Here is a 27,968-nt window from a genome sequence, read left to right as displayed (position 1 = left end):
AATTTATGCCAAGGTCATATATGCTTTGAAGAGATTTGCTTAGGTTCTTTAATTATCGGTAGGTTGGTGGCATTTGCATGCAATTTGTGCGAGATCAATAGCATCCCAACATTTCCATTTAAGAGAAACCCTCCATTTGTTGTTGGTTTGACTAAATAGTTGCTATAAGCACTATCATTAATGGAGAAATGGCTGGTATGTGTGAGTAAACTCCATTATGCAGTTTTAGGTTAGTTTGGGTTACAGGTTAGGTTAGGTTTTAGGTTACGGTGTTCAGGTTTGATTAGGTGACAGGTTGATGATTAGATATCATATGTGTGTGTGTGTGTGTGTGTGTGTGTGTGTGTGTGTGTGGGTGTGTGTGTGTGTCTGTGTGTGTGTGTGTGTGTGTGTGTGTGTGTGTGTGTGTGTCTGTGTGTCTGTGTGTGTGTGTCTGTGTGTGTGTGTGTGTGTCTGTGTGTATGTGTGTGTGTGTCTGTGTGTGTGTGTGTGTGTGTGTGTGTGTGTGTGTGTGTGTCTGTGTGTCTGTGTGTGTGTGTCTGTGTGTGTGTGTGTGTGTGTGTGTATGTGTGTGTCTGTGTGTGTGTGTGTGTGTGTGTGTGTGTGTGTGTGTGTGTGTGTGTGTGTGTGTGTGTGTGTGTGTGTGTGTGTGTGTGTGTGTGTGTGTGTGTGTGTGTGTGTGTGTGTGTGTGTGTGTGTGTGTGTGTCTGTGTGTGTGTGTGTGTGTCTGTGTGTGTGTGTGTGTGTGTGTGTGTGTGTGTGTGTGTGTGTGTGTGTGTGTGTGTGTGTGTGTGTGTGTGTGTGTGTGTGTGTGTGTGTGTGTCTGTGTGTGTGTGTGTGTGTGTGTGTGTGTGTGTGTGTGTGTGTGTGTGTGTGTGTGTGTGTGTGTGTGTGTGTGTGTGTGTGTGTGTGTGTGTGTGTGTGTGTGTGTGTGTGTGTCTGTGTGTCTGTGTGTGTGTGTCTGTGTGTGTGTGTGTGTGTGTGTGTGTGTGTGTGTGTGTGTGTGTGTGTGTGTGTGTGTGTGTGTGTGTGTGTGTGTGTGTGTGTGTGTGTGTGTGTGTGTGTGTGTGTGTCTGTGTGTGTGTGTCTGTGTGTGTGTGTGTGTGTGTGTGTGTGTGTGTGTGTGTGTGTGTGTGTGTGTGTGTGTGTGTGTGTGTGTGTGTGTGTGTGTGTGTGTGTGTGTGTGTGTGTGTGTGTGTGTGTGTGTGTGTGTGTGTAAGAATGTCGCACATTGAAATATGTAAATGTGATTATAATAGTTTTTACCATCTGTGAAGAAAATGTCTGTAACCATTTGTCATTCCATTTTCTTTCAGCCTGCCTGCTTGCCTGCCTGCCTGCCTGCCTGCCTGCCTGCCTGCTAAAACTTGTCCACTCAATATGCTGTTGAATATCAATCTCCAGTGTTCACTTACCGTTAATTCATACAATATTAATCAAATGAAGTCATTAAAAAATCTTTAAACATTTCCAGCACCTACATTCTTTCTAACATGAATCACAGTAACTAATATACTCAACTCAGTCACAAACACTTTTATATATATATATATATATATATATGTATATATATATATATATATATATATATATATATATATATATATATATATATACATATATATATATATATATACATATATATATATATATATATATATATATATATATATGTATATATATATATATATATATATATATATATATATATATATATATATATATATATACATATATATATATATATATATATATATATATATATATATATATATATTTATATTTATATATATATATATATATATATATATATATATATATATTTTATAGATATATATATATATAATATATAATATATATATATATAATATATATATATATATATATATATATATATATATATATATATATATATATATATATATATATATATATATATATTGATAACTGAAAACTCCACACCCCAGAAGGATTCGAACCCAGACAGCAAGGAGCACTATGCACAATGGCGTACCCGGTTCTTTAACCACTCGACCAACCATGACTGTACAAAAGACATTGGTAGCCGAGGCTATTTCCCCAACACTCCGACAGCACTTGGTTGTAAGCTTAGGCATAGATATTTCATGTAATCACCTCACTCTGTGGGGCCACGTGAGCAACACAAATGCGAATGTGCTTGAATAACAGAAACATATGTATGAATAGCATTACATAAAGGTCATTGATAAGGTATTAAACTAAGGATATAATCCCCAAAAACATGTCAAATTTAATTCTGAACTTCCCTCCTTCAATAGAGAACTGAAAATTAACCCACAAATTGTAAAGGGGAACTGTTATATACTGCGTGACTGATATTTAATGTTATAAAGACATAGTGATACTTGCTCTTATTATTCTATTAGTAAAATTGTAGGACAGAGAGAGAGAGAGATAGAGAAATGAGGCTAGAGGGGGGAGTGGAGGAGGGAGAGTGGAGGTGCAAGGAATGGTTGGAGGAGAAGGGGAAGCAGGGAAAGGATCCAGGGGAAAGGGGTGGGATGAAGGGGAAGGCAGGAAAGGAGAAAGATGGGAGGGGGACAAAGGGGAATGAGACGAGAGGTTTAAAGGGGGAGATGTGAGAAGAGGGTTGGGAGGAGAGGCAGACTATCCCATCCACCTCCCGGTAACCTCATAGATAAGTAGATGGAGGGATAGATGGTTGCGTAAATAGAAAGATAAATGTATAAATGAAGAAATAGAGATGGATAAATATAAAGATACATGTATAGACAGCTAAATGAATAGATGGATGGATAGATGAATAGAGAGACTGATGGTTAGATAGATGTGTAGATAAATTGATGGACTGATGGATAAATAGGCTGATGGATATTTCTATTGTGACCCACTTTAGATTCTAAGATTGACAGAAAGATGGACACGTAGATGAACGGAAACATAAAGAGATGGATAGATGGAAGATGGGAGACAGACAGACCCGGGCAACGCCGGGTACCACGTAGTATATAATAAAATTTACAAACTTACAAAACGAGGTCTTAGCAACTTCATTAATTCTTCAGTCTTCGTCAAGACGAAGTTGGCGTCATCAGTAGTGTAGTTGTCACAAGGACACCCTTGGAGGGAAGGGTAGCGCATGTTGGTGTGGTGACCAACTTTACCTTCTATGTCAGAGGCAAGTGTGCAGCAACTACTTAATGTGACTCTTAATGATATACCAGTAAGGGAATGACATGCTCTTCCTCTCTGGAATCTTGCTGCTGAGTCTCGGTCCTCAAGATATAAGGCCGCCTTCAACATTTTCTCTGCTGCCTGTAAGTAAAGCAGATCTTTAGTTGATTTGAATTTTACAAAATAAGAAATTAGAAAAAAATTCCTTATATTTTTCTAACTCAATGATAATTATTTCCATATTCTTCTACATCCTCATTTTTGATGAGGAGAAGAATGAGCACGAGAGTGTGAGGCAGCATAGGAACACAAGCTGAAGATAATAGGAATGATACCCACCCATATCTCAACACCACTACATTACACCACAGGAACCCATACACCACCACTACACCACAGGAACCCATACACCACCACTACACCACACGAACCCATACACCACCACTACATTACACCACAGGAACCCATACACCACCACTACATTACACCACAGGAACCCATACACCACCACTACATTACACCACAGGAACCCATACACCACCACTACACCACAGGAACCCATACACCATCACTACACCACAGGAACCCATACACCACCACTACATTACACCACAGGAACCCATACATCACCACTACATTACACCACAGGAACCCATACACCATCACTACATTACACCACAGGAACCCATACACCACCACTACATTACACCACAGGAACCCATACACCACCACTACATTACACCACAGGAACCCATACACCACCACTACATTACACCACAGGAACCCATACACCACCACTACATTACACCACAGGAACCCATACACCACCACTACACCACAGGAACCCATACACCATCACTACACCACAGGAACCCATACACCACCACTACATTACACCACAGGAACCCATACATCACCACTACATTACACCACAGGAACCCATACACCATCACTACATTACACCACAGGAACCCATACACCACCACTACATTACACCACAGGAACCCATACATCACCACTACATTACACCACAGGAACCCATACACCACCACTACATTACACCACAGGAACCCATACACCACCACTACATTACACCACAGGAACCCATACACCACCACTACTTTACACCACAGGAACCCATACACCACCACTACATCACAGGAACCCATACACCACCACTACATCACAGGAACCCATACACCACCACTACATCACAGGAACCCATACACCACCACATTACATCACAGGAACCCATACACCACCACTACAGACACCACAGGAACCCATACACCACCACATTACACCACAGGAACCCATACACCACCACTACAGACACCACAGGAACCCATACACCACCACTACAGACACCACAGGAACCCATACACCACCACTACATTACACCACAGGAACCCATACACCACCACTACAATACACCACAGGAACCCATACACCACCACTACATTACACCACAGGAACCCATACAGCACCACTACATTACACCACAGGAACCCATACACCATCACTACATTACACCACAGGAACCCATACACCACCACTACAATACACCACAGGAACCCATACACCACCACTACATTACACCACAGGAACCCATACACCACCACTACATTACACCACAGGAACCCATACACCATCACTACATTACATCACAGGAACCCATACACCACCACTACACCTCAGGAACCCATACACCACCACTACATTACACCACAGGAACCCATACACCACCCCTACGTTACACCACAGGAACCCATACACCACCACTACATTACACCACAGGAACCCATACATCACCACTACATTACACCACAGGAACCAATACACCACCACTACACCACAGGAACCCATACACCACCACTACATTACACCACAGGAACCCATACACCACCACTACGTTACACCACAGGAACCCATACACCACCACTCTCAGACACCACAGGAACCCATACACCACCACTACATTACACCACAGGAACCCATACACCACCACTACATTACACCACAGGAACCCATACACCACCACTACATTACACCACAGGAACCCATACAGCACCACTACATTACACCACAGGAACCCATACACCACCATTGCACCACAGGAACCCAGACACCACCACTACATTACACCACAGGAACCCATTCATCACCACTACATTACACCACAGGAACCCATACACCACCATTGCACCACAGGAACCCATACACCACCACTACGTTACACCACAGGAACCCATACACCACCACTACATTACACCACCGGAACCCATACACCACCCCTACGTTACACCACAGGAACCCATACACCACCACTACAGACACCACAGGAACCCATACACCACCACTACATTACACCACAGGAACCCAAACACCACCACTACACCACAGGAACCCATACACCACCACTACATTACACCACAGGAACCCATACACCACCCCTACGTTAACCCACAGGAACCCATACACCACCCCTACGTTACACCACAGGAACCCATACACCTCCACTACATTACACCACAGGAACCCATACACCACAGGAACCCATACACCACCACTACATTACACCACAGGAACCCATACACCACCACTACATAACACCACAGGAACCCATTCATCACCACTACATTACACCACAGGAACCCATACATCACCACTACATTACACCAAAGGAACCCATACACCACCACTACATTACACCACAGGAACCCATACATCACCACAACATTACCCCACAGGAGCCCATACACCACCACTACAGACACCACAGGAACCCATACACCACCACTACATTACACCACACGAACCCAACCACCATCACTACATTACATCACAGGAACCCATACACCACCACTACAGACACCACAGGAACCCATACACCACCACTACATAACACCACAGGAACCCATACACCACCACATTACACCACAGGAACCCATACACCACCACTACATTACATCACAGAAACCCATACACCACCACTACATTACATCACAGGAACCCATACATCACCACTACATTACACCACAGGAACCCATACACCACCACTACATTACATCACAGGAACCCATACACCACCCCTACGTTACACCACAGGAACCCATACACCACCCCTACGTTACACCACAGGAACCCATACACCACCACTACATTTCACCACAGGAACCCATACACCACCACTACATTACATCACAGGAACCCATACACCACCACTACAGACACCACAGGAACCCATACACCACCACTACATTACACCACAGGAACCCATACACCATCACATTACACCACAGGAACCCATACACCACCACTACATTACACCACAGGAACCCATACACCACCACTACAGACACCACAGGAACCCATACACCACCACTACAGACACCACAGGAACCCATACATCACCACTACACCACAGGAACCCATACACCACCACTACACCACAGGAAAACATATATCACCACTACACCACAGGAACCCATACATCACCACTACACCACAGGAACCCATACATCACCACTACACCACAGGAACCCATACATCACCACTACACCACAGGAACCCATACATCACCACTACATTACATTACAGGAACCCATACACCACCGCTACATTACACCACAGGAACCCATACATCACCACTACACCACAGGAACCCATACATCACCACTACACAACAGGAACCCATACACCACCACTACACCACAGGAACCCATACATCACCACTACATCACAGGAACTCATACATCACCACTACACCACAGGTACCCATACATCACCACTACACCACAGGAACCCATACATCACCACTACATTACATTACAGGAACCCATACACCACCGCTACATTACACCACAGGAACCCATACATCACCACTACACCACAGGAACCCATACATCACCACTACACAACAGGAACCCATACATCAACACTACACCACAGGAACCCATACACCACCATTACACAACAGGAACCCATACACCACCACTACATTACAACACAGGAACCCATACACCACCACTACATTACACCAGAGGAACCCATACACCGCCACTACATTACACCACAGGAACCCATACACCACCACTACAGACACCACAGGAACCCATACACCACCACTACATTACACCTCAGGAACCCATACACCACCACTACAGACACCACAGGAACCCATACACCACCACTACAGACACCACAGGAACCCATACACCACCACTACATTACACCACAGGAACCCATACACCACCACTACAATACACCACAGGAACCCATACACCACCACTACATTACACCACAGGAACCCATACAGCACCACTACATTACACCACAGGAACCCATACACCATCACTACATTACACCACAGGAACCCATACACCACCACTACAATACACCACAGGAACCCATACACCACCACTACATTACACCACAGGAACCCATACACCACCACTACATTACACCACAGGAACCCATACACCATCACTACATTACATCACAGGAACCCATACACCACCACTACACCACAGGAACCCATACACCACCACTACATTACACCACAGGAACCCATACACCACCCCTACGTTACACCACAGGAACCCATACACCACCACTACATTACCCCACAGGAACCCATACATGACCACTACATTACACCACAGGAACCAATACACCACCACTACACCACAGGAACCCATACACCACCACTACATTACACCACAGGAACCCATACACCACCATTACGTTACACCACAGGAACCCATACACCACCACTCTCAGACACCACAGGAACCCATACACCACCACTACATTACACCACAGGAACCCATACACCACCACTACATTACACCACAGGAACCCATACACCACCACTACATTACACCACAGGAACCCATACAGCACCACTACATTACACCACAGGAACCCATACACCACCATTGCACCACAGGAACCCATACACCACCATTGCACCACAGGAACCCAGACACCACCACTACATTACACCACAGGAACCCATTCATCACCACTACATTACACCACAGGAACCCATACACCACCATTGCACCACAGGAACCCATACACCACCACTACGTTACACCACAGGAACCCATACACCACCACTACATTACACCACCGGAACCCATACACCACCACTACAGACACCACAGGAACCCATACACCACCACTACATTACACGACAGGAACCCATACACCACCACTACACCACAGGAACCCATACACCACCACTACATTACACCACACGAACCCATACACCACCCCTACGTTAACCCACAGGAACCCATACACCACCCCTACGTTACACCACAGGAACCCATACACCTCCACTACATTACACCACAGGAACCCATACACCACAGGAACCCATACACCACCACTACATTACACCACAGGAACCCATACACCACCACTACATAACACCACAGGAACCCATTCATCACCACTACATTACACCACAGGAACCCATACATCACCACTACATTACACCAAAGGAACCCATACACCACCACTACATTACACCACAGGAACCCATACATCACCACTACACCACAGGAACCCATACATCACCACTACACCACAGGAACCCATACATCACCACTACACCACAGGAACCCATACATCACCACTACACCACAGGAACCCATACATCACCACTACATTACATTACAGGAACCCATACACCACCGCTACATTACACCACAGGAACCCATACATCACCACTACACCACAGGAACCCATACATCACCACTACACAACAGGAACCCATACACCACCACTACACCACAGGAACCCATACATCACCACTACATCACAGGAACCCATACATCACCACTACACCACAGGTACCCATACATCACCACTACACCACAGGAACCCATACATCACCACTACACAACAGGAACCCATACATCAACACTACACCACAGGAACCCATACACCACCATTACACAACAGGAACCCATACACCACCACTACATTACACCACAGGAACCCATACACCACCACTACATTACACCAGAGGAACCCATACACCACCACTACATTACACCGCAGGAACCCATACACCACCACTACAGACACCACAGGAACCCATACACCACCACTACATTACACCTCAGGAACCCATACACCACCACTACAGACACCACAGGAACCCATACACCACCACTACAGACACCACAGGAACCCATACACCACCACTACATTACACCACAGGAACCCATACACCACCACTACAGACACCACAGGAACCCTTACACCACCACTACAGACACCACAGGAACCCATACACCACCACTACATTACACCACAGGAACCCATACACCACCACTACATTACACCACAGGAACCCATACACCACCACTACATTACACCACAGGAACCCATACACCACCACTACATTACACCACAGGAACCCATACACCACCACTACAGACACCACAGGAACCCATACACCACCACTACATTACACCACAGGGAACCACACACCACTACTACATTACACCACAGGAACCCATACACCACCACTACAGACACCACAGGAACCCTTACACCACCACTACAGACACCACAGGAACTCATACACCACCACTACATTACACCACAGGAACCCATACACCACCACTACATTACACCACAGGAACCCATACACCACCACTACAGACACCCCAGGAACCCATACACCACCACTACATTACACCACAGGAACCCATACACCACCACTACAGACACCACAGGAACCCTTACACCACCACTACATTACACCACAGGAACCCATACACCACCACTACATTACACCACAGGAACCCATACACCACCACTATAGACACCACAGGAACCCATACACCACCACTACAGACACCACAGGAACCCATACACCACCACTACAGACACCACAGGAACCCATACACCACCACTACAGACACCACCGGAACCCATACACCACCACTACAGACACCACAGGAACCCATACACCACCACTACAGACACCACAGGAACCCATACACCACCACTACATTACACCACAGGAACCCATACACCACCACTACATTACACCACAGGAACCCATACACCACCACTACAGACACCACAGGAACCCATACACCACCACTACAGACACCACATGAACCCATACACCACCACTACAGACACCACAGGAACCCATACACCACCACTACAGACACCACAGGAACCCATACACCACCACTACAGACACCACAGGAACCCATACACCACCACTACAGACACCACAGGAACCCATACACCACCACTACAGACACCACAGGAACCCATACACCACCACTACAGACACCACAGGAACCCATACACCACCACTACAGACACCACAGGAACCCATACACCACCACTACATTACACCACAGGAACCCATACACCACCACTACATTACACCACAGGAACCCATACACCACCATTACACCACAGGAACCCATACATCACCACTACATTACACCACAGGAACCCATACACCACAACTATAGACACCACAGGAACCCATACACCACCACTACAGACACCACAGGAACCCATACACCACCACTACAGACACCACAGGAACCCATACACCACCACTACAGACACCACAGGAACCCATACACCACCACTACAGACACCACAGGAACCCATACACCACCACTACAGACACCACAGGAACCCATACACCACCACTACATTACACCACAGGAACCCATACACCACCACTACATTACACCACAGGAACCCATACACCACCATTACACCACAGGAACCCATACATCACCACTACATTACACCACAGGAACCCATACATCACCACTACAGACACCACAGGAACCCATACACCACCACCACATTACACCACAGGAACCCATACATCACCACTCCAGACACCACAGGAACCCATACATCACCACTACATTACACCACAGGAACCCATACATCACCACTACAGACATCACAGGAACCCATACATCACCACTACAGACATCACAGGAACCCATACATCACCACTACAGACATCACAGGAACCCATACATCACCACTACAGACATCACAGGAACCCATACACCACCACTACAGACATCACAGGAACCCATACATCACCACTACAGACATCACAGGAACCCATACATCACCACTACAGACACCACAGGAACCCATACACCACCACTACAGACACCACAGGAACCCATACACCACCACTACAGACACCACAGGAACCCATACATCACCACTACAGACACCACAGGAACCCATACATCACCACTACAGACACCACAGGAACCCATACACCACCACTACAGACACCACAGGAACCCATACATCACCACTACACACTGGGGTAGAGTCACAAAGTGTGGTCACCTTCCTCCCTCACTCATCCACCATAGCTCCTCATCATCTGGGTTTTCTCCTCCTGCCCTCATATATACACGCTATTGAGACTATTGAGGTGCGCTCTGGTTGTCGGTCTGGAGTGGCCTCTCTAGGGCACAAAGCCAGGGTAGGTTGATACGGAGGAGAAGCTGTCACCCATGCAGCAGGTCTTCCCCCCTCTCGACGGCGCCGAAAGTCTCCAATGGAAAGGCAAAAGTCCATACGATTGTTTCCCGGGCTGTCGCAGGAACTGTAAGGACGAGGTTGAAGGCAACAACGAACTGCCCCTAGGAGGCTCCCGCTCCGGAGTTGACCTCGAAGTTGGTAAAAGAAGGCACAGGTATTCCACACCTGGCACAGGGACTCCCACACCTGGCAAAGGGACTCCACACCCGGCACAGGGACTCCACACCTGGCACAGGGACTCCCACACCTGGCAGAGGGACTCCACACTCGGCACAGGGACTCCCACACCCGGCACAGGGACTCCCACACCCGGCACAGGGACTCCCACACCCGGCACAGGGACTCCACATCTAAGTATACATTACTTAATTCGTATTTTATAACCTACAATACACACACATAAGTGTTGTAGAACAAAACCTACAACATACACACATAAGTGTTGTAGCACAAAACCTACACACATAAGTGTTGTAGAACAAAACCTACAACATACACACATAAGTGTTGTAGCACAAAACCTACACACATAAGTGTTGTAGAACAAAACCTACAACATACACACATAAGTGTTGTAGCACAAAACCTACACACATAAGTGTTGTAGAACAAAACCTACAACATACACACATAAGTGTTGTAGCACAAAACCTACACACATAAGTGTTGTAGAACAAAACCTACAACATACACACATAAGTGTTGTAGCACAAAACCTACACACATAAGTGTTGTAGAACAAAACCTACAACATACACACATAAGTGTTGTAGCACAAAACCTACAACATACACACATAAGTGTTATAGCACAAAAGAACATAACAAAAGTGTACACTTACCTGATGACACATGTACATGGTCCAGCAGGAAGACCCTCCGTCACGTCTCTGTGCTTCGCCAAAGTCATGTTCTGCTTGTTTAAGCCACTTGTTGGCTTCAAGACGATCAGGCAACTTTCTCTCCTTCATCTTACTTCTGAAATACTTGAAGGAACCTGAGGATTGGCTGCGCGGTGAGTTGAATGCACTGCTGAAGAAATCACTAGAAGTTGTTTTGAATGTTTTACTGAAGAAATAACTGGATGTTGTTTTGAATGTTTTACTGAAGAAATCACTGGATGTTGGTTTGAATGTATTACTGTAGGCACTGGAGGGACCGCTGAAAGTATTTTCACTTGTAACATCTTCATCGTCTGGAATAATCTCTCCATTCTCCAGACGCTTCACCAGGTGTTGCATATATTGCATCACGCGGGTACAGAGCGGGTATACAGCGGGTACTCTCTCAAGGTTCTTGTCTGGATGCCACTTGAGGATCAAGCGCCGTAAGAGGTGCCGCCTTTCTTTTTCATCTTTAACTTTCCATATTTCTTTTAATTGTTTCTTTATATTCTTCATAATTTCTTTCTCAGAGAGACTGCCAGGTTCATCTTCGGTTAAGACCCCATCAGTTTGTACCACATCACTTCTCATACTTTCCTTAGCTCTTACAAACTTGTACAGCTGATGGGCTCGAACTATCATGCAGGACTTTGCTTCACATCCAGTGTCAACTTCGTATTCATTCATAAATAAGCTATCATGACTTCTCACCAAGCGCTTTACTTGAACAATTATGTATATATTATCTTCGGTAGATTCATCTCCTTCAAGAATGTACTTCTTCATACAGACAATCTCTCCCTCGTGGAACTGACAAAATTCATTATCCAGCAAATGGATTAGATCTTCATCGAGGTATGAACCTACATCTGTTTGATAGCACTCATATGCACTATTCTGACCTTCCCATGCAGTAATACCTAAGTTATTCAGTAATAAAGGAATTTCATGTGGTTTCTCATATAACCTCAATATGTGTCCTAAATTCTCCATCACTGATGCTGTAACTAACTTAAGTAGTTCTCTGTACGTTTTACACAGTCCACAGACAACAAAAGTACTGTCAATGGTTTCAGAAATATAAAGTGTAACTTTTCTCTCTTCTCTATTACAAACTTGTACAAAGAACTGCCTGTCTCGTTTCCCAACTTCGTCTTCATTAACCGTTAGAGTGGTGGTAATTACCTTCAACTGCTTCACCTCCACTCTGTCAAGACTATCCATCAATTCTTTTATTTCAGCTTTATCTAAACATGATCCTGAAGATACTCTATCATGATTTATAATTCTCAATATATTCAGTTTAATAGTATCTGAATGCAAGATTTGTCTTAACTCTTTAAGTAATTCTGTTGTTATTTCCTCGGTATTGCTGTCAAGGTTTTCCTTCACAACTTGAGACAAAAGATTTGGCTGCAAATTCTTAGGCAACATATTCACAAAGTCACTATCAGTCATTTCTATCTTTAAGACTTTAAACCCGGCAAATATTAGTATGTTTAATTTTCCTTTCCCGTTCTCTAAATATTCAACATCTTGCACATACATTTCAGAAGACTTTTCCAATTTTTTTTCCTTTGTTGGGAGATATAGTTCAGAAACCTTCAGGTCTTTGAGATTTGATTTCTTTTTCACCAAGCCTTCAAGAGCTGCCTTCATACACTTAGATTCTTCAGGATGCAATACTTTCCCGCCACTTTCTTCATAAATCATTTTCAATACTTGAGCATACGAGTCACACGTAGCGACCTCAAGGGCTCCAAGTTTCTTAAAAACATCAATATATTTCACATATGTTGTTGGAACTCTCAATAAATATGGGATAATTTCAACTTCCAATATTTCAATCACACAATCAGCAGCAACAAAGGTTGAGTGCGTCGGTATATGCACTACAGGAGTTCTCTGGCAAGCAAGTGTATCATGAACACTGTTTCTGCACTCTTGTAAATACTGGTAAATACTTTCCATTATACTCTCAATGGCGGCATTTGAGTTCTTTTGTTTAGATTTTAAAAATCTACAAAGATTTTGTATGTGCTCAAGAACCTTTTCTTCAGGTGGAGCGTCCACGATGTTCAGATGTTTCTTAATATCACTCCTGCATGACGTTGCATAACGTGGCAAAAGGCTTGCAGTTGTCCACAGAATATTAGCAAATTTTGATGGCACACCGCTAGAGAAAGACAACAATCCAGATGCAGTTCTGAAGTGCGGGAGAATCTCCTCTAATTCTTCACTCTCATGTGGAACAAGAAATTCAATATTCCTTATCTGTGAAACATTGCACTTTAGATTATCATACTTGTCAAAAAGGTATTGTGTGAGAACTTTAGACTTTGGTCTAACTTCAGAATCATTAGGTGATAATGTTCTCGCATACTTCACGTACATTTCAGCAGTCAGTTCATGTACCATGCCAGACAATTGGAGAAAGTACTGCCATTCTTGTGATAACCATTCTTTTGGTAAATTATTCAGCTCCATCACTTTGAATACTGGATTATTGGGATCATAGAAATTGTCTGCAGTTTTCCAACTTCCATTTAGCTCTATAAAAGGAGTCTTTTTTAATATTGAAACAACATTTATTAGACTTGTCGAATACACTTCTGCCATATGTGCTTCTTTTAGTTCATCTCGTATCTTTTCCAGATAGTAGGTTCGTTCTTCAGGTGACAAATACTTAAAATTTGGCAGAATTAGTTTAGTATAAATTTCCAGATCCTCCAGAAGACATCCTGAACTCAAGTAGTAATAGAAACATCTTGCATTTGATGTTCCTTCCTTTAAAATTATTATATTTTTAATTTCTGCTAATTTAACCAAACGTTTTAAATCAAGCTTTGACCCAACTGGTACAATAAAGTTCTTGTCTTCCAAATTCTGCACAACTCCACAAACGTCTTCAAACATAGGGAGTGAACGGAGTTTATAATGAGGGAGTGAAGTACTAGAATAACGTGCACCAAAATATTCCAATACCTCAGTCATTTTTTTATAAGGTTCCATCCCGCTTGGTTTAACATAGAGGGCAATTCTCTCTCTGTGGAAGTAGAGGTTGTCTAGCAAAACTGAAGGATCTGTTAATGTTGCTGTTAAGTGAATGGGTAACCCAGCTGGAATAATACTGAGACATGGATGAGGAACAGGCAAGTGATGGAATACTGAAGATGGATTGTTGTCAAGAACTCTCCAGGCGTTCTTTAATGTAACTAAATATTTCTGGTTGTTGTCAGTTAAAGGATACAATGCCCAGTCTCCAAGAGTGTTCATAATATATTCTCTCTCCATCTTATAATTACATGCCATAAATCCTGAACCAAAAATACTCCCAATGTTCTTTTTACTAAAATTCAAATACTCTAATATAAATTTCCAAAGCATTTTTAACCAATCATGGAGGTCGTCGCGTAATGGCAAAAAGGCTTCACTGCGATGATATGTCTTGTCCAATCTTGTATGCAGTCTGTCAGCCAGATCCTTTAATGTGAACTCTTTCAGGGCATTAATGTTCTTGTAGTCTACTTGAGAATCTTTTAATAATTTTACCATCTTAATGTTTACAAATTCATGTGCAGAATTTGGTAGTAAGGAGCAGTATGGTGAAATAAATACTGGTTCCTTGGAATTAAAGTATTTGAGGATCATGTCATTAGTAAGCAGCAGTGGAAGGCCTTCTAATTTACTGAGGAAATCTTTGGAGTGTGTAAGGTAAATGAAGACAATACTCACGTTGTTTGTACTTAAAAATGGGGTCTTAGTAATGTGTTCATTTAACATTGGGTTACACTTGTCAGGGTAATCTTTATCCCAGGACTGGAGAAACTCAAGAGCAACATCTGGCTTCAGCCAGTGACACGGGATTTTAACACTTCTGAGTTTGTTGAGCATAACTGAGCTACCCACTTTCATGCCAAGCCTCCTTAGTGTGTTTAAGACAGGAGCTTTAATAGGAACACCACCACCAGGAACACCACGAGGAGTGACAAAGTAAAGGGGAAATTTATTTCCGGACTTTCTAAATGCATGCCATTTTAACTCTCCGTTTTGTGGACCAGAGACATTATCACTTTCAGGAATATAAATATTAAAGAAATGTAGCTCCTGATCAATTATGTACTCATAAAACCACTTAACAAGATCCTTCCATTTATTTGATTCAGTATTAGTTCCATCAGGCAAGGTCATCATATATAGATTCATATTAAGTAAATACTTGTCTTTTGTAATCTTATTATCACTTTCTGGGAAAATGAATGTCCTATAGTAATTAAGAGCACACACGGCAGCAGGGACAAGCACCTCCTTCATCAACCAAGTATTCCACCGAGCTTTAGGATCCTCTGATCCGGTCCACAAATCCCGTCGAGAAGAATTTAGAGTAAAATGTCCATTAACACTGAATGGTAAGCCTGATTTTACTGGTAATGGAAGGTAACAAGATGTTGTAAATAAGTCATTAATTTCCTCTTGGTTGGTTTCCAGAAGAATAGCGGCTCCAGCATGAGGAAGCAGACGCAGGTCCTTGCGGGAGAAGGCATCCTTCACTATCTCTGGCACACTATCTTTATTTTCTGAACCAAGTTGCTGAACAATATACCAGGTGTATTTTGCCTTGTTTGTGTCTGTGACTGTCATTATATAAGATGCTCTCATCATGTCTATATTAAAGACAGAATATAAATTATCATCAAGATGCTTCATTTCTTCCATCATATGTTGCAGCTTTAAGAGCTCATTTTGTTGCTGTATGGATGACTCAACGCAATATTCAATACAACATTCTCCACCTTCTGAAATGCTCATAATGGAAATTTTGCGAACATTTCTTAAAAATAACAAACATTTTGCCATTTCCTTCTTGAACTCAATCAACTTTTGTGTCAGCTTCCAGCATGGGAAGGGATCTGATATTTCAGACTTGTTTTCAGTCCTTAGTGGAAGCCTAAAAACTGTGCCTTCTTGCTGAAGAAAAATATTTTCAAGATATCCTTGGAAAGAATCTGGATGATCTCTCCGCAAGTCTTGGAGGTTCACAAACTGAACCCCAGGATGGTCAGGAGTCGCCATAGGGTCATAACGACAGTGAGGGTCAAACATGCACAGAGTCTCTCCCTGGGGGAGGTCAGGGCCTCGTGTTAAGAATGATGGAGCATCGGTCAAGTGGTAGACAGCATTAAACCCAATGCCATACTGCCCTGTGCTGGCTAGGTCCTGGCGTTTGTTGCTGTCACCCAAGTCTTGAATATTTTGTAGATCTTTTTCTGTGAAACCTTTGTTATTGTAGACAGTAAGAGCAGGTCCCTGTAGTGGCGCCCAAGTCTTGTCAAACAACTGTTTATCAGAGAGATTTCTAAAGTCTTTAATGAAGGCAATTTCTGTTGCTCCTGCATCATCAGCATTCTGCAACAGCTCCTTCATTATTCCACAATCACATGGATATTCTTGAAGAATGTTCCTCAGTCTGGTGGTTAAGGGCTCATTCTGACCAAAATGTATTCTACTTGAAGAGTTTTCAAGGCGTTGCCGAGTTTTTGTTTTTATTCCTAGCCAATTTGTCATTTCCAACGACAGAGAAATGTTTTTATGCAAACAGTTAAATTTACCGGAACTGAGCTTAACTCCATCTTCACAACACAACTTACGTATGGGGCAGAGATAACCATCTGCATTAGGAAGGTGCAGCAAGTGAAGGCATAACTCACCCGAATGTCGAACATTAAACAACAATGCCAGAAGCTTGGAAATTTGTGACACTTCTAGCTCACTTATTTGATTTGATTTATATTTTTCTTTCTTTTGACATATTACTTGAAATACAACATCTGCACGAAAGGTTGGTACGATAGCAAGGGCTTCTGTTAAGTGTTTGTACATGCCAAGTCCTTCCCCTTGCACTGAGAACAAGTCCGGTGAACAGTCTATCTCAGTATTAAGTGCAAAAAGACTGGGTTCCATAAAGCCATGTTTCGTAAGTAATACTTTCTCATTTCTTAGCTCTTTAAATTCCTCGGGAATGATTGCAATTGAAGACTGAAAAGTGTTCTCAAAATACCTGTAGATTTTATGGCATATTTTATTGATGTTACCGACTGCTGGCGAGACAGTAGATAATATTTTGAGCTGCTGACACACTTTATTGAAAGGCAGCTTGTCTTCGAGAATAATAATGCCAAGTCTCTCCATCAGAGATATCCCAACATTATGTATATTATGCTGCCAGAGTAATACATTTGTGCTGCCAACAAGCTCTTTGAATTCTCCCAAACACATGTCAAGAGGTTCAGAGAACCCTACAGACTTCATCTCTCCCAGAATGTTAAGCTTACCAAGCTGGCCATGATCATCACACACCTGGGCTTTGTGTAGTGTAGTGTCACCTCTCCATGTGAGGGGCCAGTCTTGTGGCTTGGCCATGACAGGTAAGAACGACACATTCTGAATTATCCTTGCAATATTCTCTTGTTCATAATTATCTCGAGTTCCAATATAATGCAAGATTTCCAAAGATCTTTCAACAGCACAATTAGGGCAAGACAATGTCACAATTGTGTTTGCTCTGTTCTTGACCATCTCTGAAGGAATACATTCAGAATTCATTCCCAAATGTAAAAGAATATAATGTCTATCAGAATTATTCCAAAACAGGTCCTCCGGAAATCTCTCATCGACTGTGCTGAACATTTTTGCAATCCTACTCTTAGGGTCTATTAGGTCAGAAGGCTTTCTTAACTTTCCTTCTGGGATTGTAGGAATACAATAGACATTTCTGAGCTTTTCAAAACATGGATGCCTAGTATCAAAGATATGCAAAGTCAGCTTGTTTCTCTTCTCTGGAGTAACGTGTTGCTCCCTTATGTTTGGCATGAAAACATTTAAGAAAAAGAAGTCTTTAGTGACCATGTGTTCACATATTTGATCAAACTGGAATCCAGAAACAATTTCCTTTGGTAACACTATCATAAAGCCTGAAGACCCCAAAAACTTTTCCATATATTCATAAGCAATGTTACCAATGTCTTGTAGTTCGTAAAAGTCTTCTTCTAGAAACTTACAGACATTCAGTGGATGCCATTCACCTCTGCTCCGAAAGACTGGCAGAGCCTCGCTGACAATTGTATTATAAAAATACTTTGTGAAGTTTAATACTAATTCATCATCTGTGCCGTGGTATACGGGCCAGAGGCAGTAATATGGACAGTCCCGACTAAGACCTTCAACTTTAAGAGAAGATATAAGGCTATGATGAGCAGCATTTATGGCATCATTCATCAAAGTTTCATTCCAGTCTGAACCTTCCACTCGATCATCCTCTGTCTGCGTCTGAAGACTTGTACGGTCTGGAGCCACTTCAAAAAAGCCATTTACTTGTACTGGCAGACGCGTTGTTACTGGCAATGGCAGAAAGCAGTGCATATGGCTCTCATTATAAAATCCTTGAGGAAGTTCTGACAGCTTAATGGGTTGCCAGCCATCATTGTGTTCTGTTAATGGCATCGCCACAGCACCAAGAGGTAGAGCTTTTCCTGCAAGAGTTTCGGCAAACTGACATGATGCCCCGTTGCCACAGTGCCAGGATGTGAGCCACGTGACGGTCCAAACACCTTTGTCAACGCCACTAAATTGACTCCCTTCTTCTGAACATACAACTTTTACTTCTGAAAAAATGCTCTCTTGAAAAGTTTCTAAGTTCCACTTAAAATCATTATTAAAAAGTTTAGCAACTCTCTTCACTTGTGTTTCATCAGTTGTTTTGCTGAAGGCAGAGTTTGCCGGTGAAGGACAAACTTTCTTTATTGTTCTTAAACTTTCAAATAAGAGCACTTTCTCTGTTGGTGATGATGCACTCTTATTTAAGTGAAACACTTTGATGTCCTTAACATTCTGAGTGAAGAGAAGAAGTTCTCCAATAATCTTGCTAAACATCTGAAGCAGTTTTGTCATGTCTTTCTGCCTGTAGGTGACATCACTGATCTCACTTGTGCAGGCTTGGGATGCAGTTCTTAATGGAAAGCGAAATAAAGTGCCATCAAACTTTTTTGTCTGTTGGATGTTACAGCCAAAAACATCATTAAATGGTTTAAATTGTCCATTAAGTTTACTCAGCATATATAAATTTCTCTTGCTTGAAAAGTTGAATCTCACTCCAGGAGTCTGGCTATTGCTGTTTAAGTAAGTCATGTGTGGGTCAAATATAATGTAATTGGTGCCACTCACAATGCTTGGCACATCTGTCAGGTTATAAACAGAACAAAATCCAAGTCCGAATTTTCCTATTTTTGTGGACTGATATTCCTTAGTTCCTGCGCCTAATTTTCTTAAATTGGAAAAATCTTCCTCAGTGAAGAGCGCATCATTATAGGCCCATAAAGCTGGACCCTGACACTCTTCTAGTTTATTGCTCAGAAGTCTTGTTCGTGCATCGTCATTTTGACGTTCATCATAGAGGAAGGAAACAGTGGTGGCGCCAGCATCATCAGCATTCTGCACCAACTCCTTCATGACTGCCACACCGTCACGGTACTGCCGGAGCAGGTTGTGGAGACGTGTGGTGAGCGGCTCCTCTTGTCCCCATTCCATAAAAGCCTCTTCTCCAGCCAGTAAATGTTTACTCAGAGGTGCAACACCTAAAGCTTTTGCTAGTTTGGTTCCAACACTGTTGTGAACTATTCTTATTCCCAGTTCGTCACTGTCAATCCACTCACATGATTGTTCTGAATAAGAACATTGCTTTACATCAATTAGTTCCAGCGTTCCGTTAGTGTTTTCCACAGGCAACAGCAGTTCACATGGAGGAATATCTTTGCAAAAAGGTTCAAGTTTACGAAGAACTTGTACAACTATATTTCTGTCACAATCAACATCTGCACATTGCTCTGAGGAGTGGTGATGTTGAATTTGTCGTAAAAGTGTCAAGAACAGCTCCTTTGATTGTGTTTCAAAACATCCTAGAGCATGAAAAAGACTACTACAATCACGGAATTCAAATGGTAAAGAATACATGTATGGCAATAATTGTATGTCCCCGATCTGCGAAGAGATGTACACTGTCTTAGGGTCCTTGAAGCCCGCCTCCGTAAACACACACGGGGAATTTGACAATGAGTCTAAATAGCAAACATCTGAAGTATCAACAAATGCTGAAAGCTGCTTGTATGTTTCCTTAATTAATGGAAAATATTCATCTTCTGTATTTTGGTATACCATCATTATATGTCTTAAATGTTCAATAAGACTGTTAACACTTGGCTTGTGATTCCAGCTAAAGCTGTCAGCAACATTACAAATGTCGGAACAATGTACCAGGGGGACCACAGAGCCCAGCACATTCTTGAAGTGACTGTAACTCTTGATATCTTGAGGTCTGTATGGTTCAGAAAATGTTGCCCAATTTAAGCTGAGAGGATAGCCAGCTGGTTTAGTTGTTTCACCATATACAAAGCTAACACCTCTTACAGCTTGACATATCTGATGGCAATCAGGTCGACGATTTGCTGCTCTAAGCAAAGCTGCTGCTTTTTTTACTTTCTCCTCATCAGTCAATGATTTCGTATGAAAATTTGTTATGATCTGAATGAATTCATTTGTTGGCATATTGCACACTTTCTTCATCCTAAGAGCTCGTAATATGGGGCAATATTTCTGAAAGCTGGTTTGTGGGTTTAAATCTTCTGATATCAGAGCATCATTGTCAATATCCTCAGGATCATAAACCTGGCTTGGCAGCAAAAGTGTGCCACTCCTGTTGGGAACAAATCTCACAGACCGAAGTTGATTTAGAATTTTCTCACTACTCTGTAAGAGACTGTCTTGGAAAATGTATGTCACAAGTTTGTGTGTGTCGTTATCAGAGTACGTGTTCTGCAGGGCTAATAGGCACAGCATTTCCTTTGACAGTTCAGTGGCACCCAAGTTTTGTGCAAGCTGTCTGTCAGTCACAGAGGCTGGTACAATGAAAGTTTCAGGAAAATTGACTGGAAAGTTACTGATCTCAGGAAATATTTTGCTACACTGATTAATGTTTACATCTGTTACAATACAGTTCTCTCCTTTGGCTTTAAAGATATTAAGATCTTTGTAAAGGTTCACAATATCTGGATGAAGATTGTGTATTTCAGTAACATTAAGTAGAGCCTGAGCCAGTGCATCATTTCTACACTTATTAAAGTTGCATGCAAGATCATTACTGTCATGCATTGTCAGCACCTTAAGCAACGCCTGGGATACACCTTGAGCATCAGAATTACTGAAATAACTGTGTAATTGATGATGTCGAACATATTCTGGAGGTCTAGGAATTACTTGCACTTTTAAAAGTCCCAGAGCAGCTGTTGCATCTTCTGATAGCGGTATTGATCCATTTTGCACAATGATTGCAGAAGAAAGACTTATTAGCTTGGAGGAATGTGTTAAACTGGGACTGCAAGGCACCAAGGCTACATGCCTTACACTTTGTAGATCTAAATGTTGCATAACTGACCAAACTTTCAGCAGCCAGCTTTGCAACTGTTGCTGGGAGAGAGAGCGTTGCTGGACCACCTGAGCACTCTGAGAGAGCAGTTCAGCTCCATGATGACTGGCAGAGAACTCCATCAGCTGAGATACACCTGTAACAAGACATAATGTATTTTACATATGTATTCATAGCTACATAAGTACTTGAGGCATTACACATATTTATACCTTGCATACAGCGTCCATCTTATTGTGTGGTACCTAAGCTCTTCTGAAAATTATATATAAACATTTTCTGGGCTGGAGCCAGGCAGCTCCCGGGAGCATTGATTCTGGCACTTGACACATCCACATAACTACCTGGCCTCTGCGCTGGTGTAGGCCTATCAAACACCAGTACCATACATTAATGTGCTAATAGAGGAAGGAAAGCATGGGGGGGGGGGAACCAAGCGCAACATGAGCATGACCAGCACCGCTGAGACAGCGAAGGCAAAGCATTAGAAGCCACACCTTCCAGGATTCGGCCCACTGGCAACATGTGACCCGCTGGGACACTCTGTTCGGCCCGCTGGGACACTCTGTTCGGCCCGCTGGGACTCTCAGTCCAGCCTGATAGGACTCTGTGTCCGGCCCGCTGGGAATCTGTGTCCAGCCCGCTAAGACTCTGTGTCTGGCCTGCTGGGACTCTCTGTCCGGCCCGCTGGGACTCGCTGTCCAGCCTGATAGGACTCTGTGTCCGGCCTGCTGGGAATCTGTGTCCGGCCCGCTGAGACTCTGTGTCTGGCCTGCTGGGACTCTGTGTCCGGCCCGCTGGGACTCGCTGTCCGGCCCGCTGGGACTCTGTGTCCGGCCCGCTGGGACTCTCTGTCCGGCCCACTGTGACTCTGTGTCCAGCCCGCTGGGACTCTCTGTCTGGCCTGCTGGGACTCATTGTCCGGCCCGCTGGGACTCTCTGTCCGGCCCACTGTGACTCTCTGTCCGGCCCGCTGGGACTCTCTGTCCGGCCCACTGTGACTCTCTGTCCGGCCCACTGTGACTGTGTCCGGCCCGCTGGGACACTCTGTCTGGCCCGCTGGGACTCTGTCCGGCCCGCTGGGACTGTCTGTCCGGCCCGCTGGGACACTCTGTCCGGCCCGCTGTGACTCTCTATCCGGCCCGCTGGGACTGTCTGTCCGGCTCGCTGTGACTCTCTATCCGGCCCGCTGGGACTCTCTGTCCAGACCGCTGTGACTCTCTGTCCGGCCCGCTGGGACTTTCTGTCCGGCCCGCTGGGACTCTCTGTCCGGCCCGCTGAGACTCTCTGTCCGGCCCGCTGGGACTCTCTGTCCGGCCCGCTGAGACTCTCTGTCCGGCCCGCTGGGACTGTCTGTCCAGACCGCTGTGACTCTCTGTCCGGCCCGCTGGGACTCTCTTTCCGGCCCGCTGGGACTCTTTGTCCGGCCCGCTGGGACTCTCTGTCCGGCCCACTGGGACTCTCTTTCCGGCCTGCTGGAACTCTCTGTCCGGCCCGCTGGGACTCTCCATCCGGCCCGCTGGGACTCTCTTTCTGGCCCGCTGGAACTCTCTGTCTGGCCCGCTGGAACTCTCTGTCTGGCCTGCTGGGACTCGCTGTCCGGTCCTAGCCTCACATGAACCTAAAATTCACGTCGAATTCCTGGTTCCAGGCAAATTAAGACAATCGTACTTACTTCAACAATTAATTATAAAAAAAATTCACCGAGTGACTAAAAAAAAAAGTTGCGTCTGTGACTTAATGACTGAGTCATCATTCAAGTCACTCATGAATGACGACTTTGAATTGATCACCTGTCCACCTTTCATTCGTAGCTGACAGTAGGGAAATCTATGACGTAGAGTGTCTGCAACCACCTGTCTAGGTAGAGCGGGACCAGCCGATTCAGCGCTGCGAGTGGTGCCCCTCGCGGACGCTCTATGTCATAGTATGGTTTAGAGGTGTGTGGTTAGGATAGGGTGTTGGAGGACGTAGAGCGTCTGTGCATAATTATACAGGTGATCAGATTGTGTAGCACATGCCCTTCTTGTTGGGGAGTTGGAGCTTGGGAAGAAAGGGGAGGGAGGGATAGGGTGGTGTGTACCCCTCCGCACGCCCGTGTGTCTGTGTACCTCCTCGCTCGGTGTGTGTACCCACCTAGTTGTACTCGTCTAGTTGTACTCACCTAGTTGATTGTGTGTGTGTGTACTCACCTAATTGTACTCACGAAATTGTGCTTGCGGGGGTTGAGCTCTGGCTCTTTGGTCCCGCCTCTCAACTGTCAATCAACAGGTGTACAGGTTCCTGAGCCTATTGGGTTCTATCATATATACACTTGAAACTGTGTATGGAGTCAGCCTCCACCACATCACTTCCTAATGCATTCCATTTGTCAACCACTCTGACACTAAAAAAGTTCTTTCTAATATCTCTGTGGCTCATTTGGGCGTTCAGTTTCCACCTGTGTCCCCTAGTGCGTGTGTCCCTTGTGTTAAATAGCCTGTCTTTATCAACCCTGTCGATTCCCTTGAGAATCTTGAATGTGGTGATCATGTCCCCTCTACCTCTTCTGTCTTTCAACGAAGTGAGGTTAAATTCCCGTAGTCTCTCCTCGTAGTTCATACCTCTCAGCTCGGGTACTAGTCTGGTGGCAAACCTTTGAACCTTTTCCAGTTTAGTCTTATGCTTGACTAGATATGGACTCCATGCTGGAGCCGTATACTCCAGGATTAGTCTGACATATGTGGTATATAATGTTCTGAAAGATTCCTTACACAAGTTTCTAAAGGCCGTTCTTATGTTAGCCAACCTGGCATATGCTGCTGATGTTATCATCTTGATATGAGCTTCAGGGGACAGGTTTGGCGTGATATCAATCTCCAGGTCTTTCTCTCTCTCTCTCTCTGACTCTTGAAGTATTTCATCTCCCAAATGATACCTTGTATCTGGTCTCCTGCTTCCTACCCCTATCTTCATTACATTACGTTTGCTTGGGTTAAACTCTAACAGCCATTTGTTCGACCATTCCTGCAGCTTGTCCAGGTCTTCTTGAAGCCTCAAGCTGTCTTCCTCTGTCTTAATCCTTCTCACAATTTTGGCGTCGTCAGCAAACATTGAGAGGAATGAGTCTATACCCTCTGGGAGATCATTTACGTATATCAGAAACAGGATAGGTCCAAGCACAGAGCCCTGTGGGACTCCACTGGTGACTTCACGTCATTCTGAGGTCTCACCCCTCACTGTAACTGTCTGCTTCCTATTGCTTAGGTACTCCCTTATCCACTGGAGCGCCCTACCAGTTATACCTGCCTGTTTCTCCAGCTTATGCATCAACCTTTTATGGGGTACTGTGTCAAAGGCTTTCCGACACTCCAAAAAAATGCAGTCCGCCCATCCTTCCCTTTCTTGCTTAATCTTTGTCACCTGATCATAGAATTCTATCAAACCTGTAAGGCAAGATTTACCCTCCCTGAACCCATGTTGATGGGTTGTCACGAAGTCTCTTCTCTCCAGATGTGATACTAGGTTTTTTTCCCACAATCTTCTCCATCACCTTGCATGGTATACAAGTTAAAGACACTGGCCTGTAGTTCAGTGCCTCTTGTCTGCCACCCTTTTTAAATATTGGGACTACATTAGCAGTCTTCCATATTTCTGGTAGGTTTCCCGTTTCCAGTGACCTACTCTCAACTATGGAGAGTGGCAAGCAAAGTGCTCCTGCACACTCTTTCAATACCCATGGTGAGATTCCATCCGGCCCAACAGCTTTTCTCACGTCCAGCTCCAATAGGCGCTTCTTGACCTCATCTCTTGTAAATTCGAACCTTTCCAAGGTCACCTGGTTTGCTGCCACCTCTCCTAGCGCCGTGACTTCTCCCTGTTCTATTGCAAAGACCTCCTGGAACCTTGGGACAAACCCATGCTGGCTGTAAGCTGGGACAAACCTGCCTACAGCCTCCTGACATTCTTGGGTGACATAGTCCATCATGTCTTGTACGGACTTGGTTCCGAGTTCTGTGTCCCAATGCATATCCCATTGGAATTTTTTCATCTCCTCATAGTTTCCCTTTCGGTACGCCAGCCGTTTGTTTCCCAGTTCATTTTTGGGGGTGATAATTCCTAGCTCAACCAGGTACTCAAAGCTCAATACACTATGACCACTCATTCCCAAGGGGGCTTCCAACTTAACTTCCCTTAAATCCGACTCATTTAGGGTAAATATCAGATCAAGCAAAGCTGGTTCGTCCCCTCTCATTCTTGTTGGTCCCTTGACGTGTTGAATTAGAAAGTTTCTTGTTGCCACATCCAACAGCTTAGCTCTCCATGTGTCTGGGCCTCCATGTGGGTCTCTGTTCCCCAAATCTATCTTCCCATGGTTGAAGTCTGCCATGATTAGTAGCCTGGATCCGTTCCTGCTAGCCACAGAAGCTGCTCTCTCTATTATATTGATGGTGGCCAAGTTGTTTCTATCATATTCCTGTCTGGGTCTTCTGTCATTGGTGGGGGGGGGGGGGTTATATATGACTACTACTATAATTTTCTGTCCTCCAGTTGCTATGGGGCCTGATATGTAGTCACTGAAACCTTCACAGTTCTGAACTACCTTCTCTTCAAAACTCCAACCTTCTCTTAGTAGCAAAGCTACACCACCTCCTCCTCTCCCTTCTCTCTCTTTCCTCACTACATAGTGGCCCTGTGGAAACACTGCATTTGTTATAGTTTTCATTAGGTTTGTTTCTGTGAGTGTTATTATGTCTGGGTTTTCTTCTAGTGCCCATTCTCCGAGTTCACTTGTTTTATTTGTAATCCCATCTATGTTAGCGTACATTGCCTTGAAGCTCACTTTCTTCTGTTCATTTTCTTGTCCCTTTCTTG

The 27,968-nt window shown here is 44.1% G+C and overlaps 1 protein-coding gene across 1 annotated transcript in view; it reads right to left on the bottom strand.

The window, feature by feature from the left end:
* Window positions 1-2,881: 2,881 nt before the first annotated feature.
* Window positions 2,882-27,968, bottom strand: part of LOC123748618 (sacsin-like) — a 240,243-nt gene continuing 215,156 nt past the window's right edge. The window contains exons 5-6 of the mRNA XM_069330759.1: window positions 12,599-23,250; window positions 2,882-3,318 (exon numbers count right to left, since the gene is read on the bottom strand). Coding sequence (XP_069186860.1) covers window positions 3,022-3,318; window positions 12,599-23,250 — 10,949 coding nt within the window. The 3' untranslated portion in view covers window positions 2,882-3,021. The remainder of the gene's footprint in view (window positions 3,319-12,598; window positions 23,251-27,968) is intronic.

This window comes from Procambarus clarkii, chromosome 24, assembly GCF_040958095.1.
Source record: "Procambarus clarkii isolate CNS0578487 chromosome 24, FALCON_Pclarkii_2.0, whole genome shotgun sequence".
Taxonomy (NCBI): Eukaryota; Metazoa; Arthropoda; class Malacostraca; order Decapoda; family Cambaridae; genus Procambarus; species Procambarus clarkii.
The sequence above is the reverse complement of the archived record's forward strand: the minus strand, read 5'-3'. Positions and strand labels throughout refer to the sequence as shown.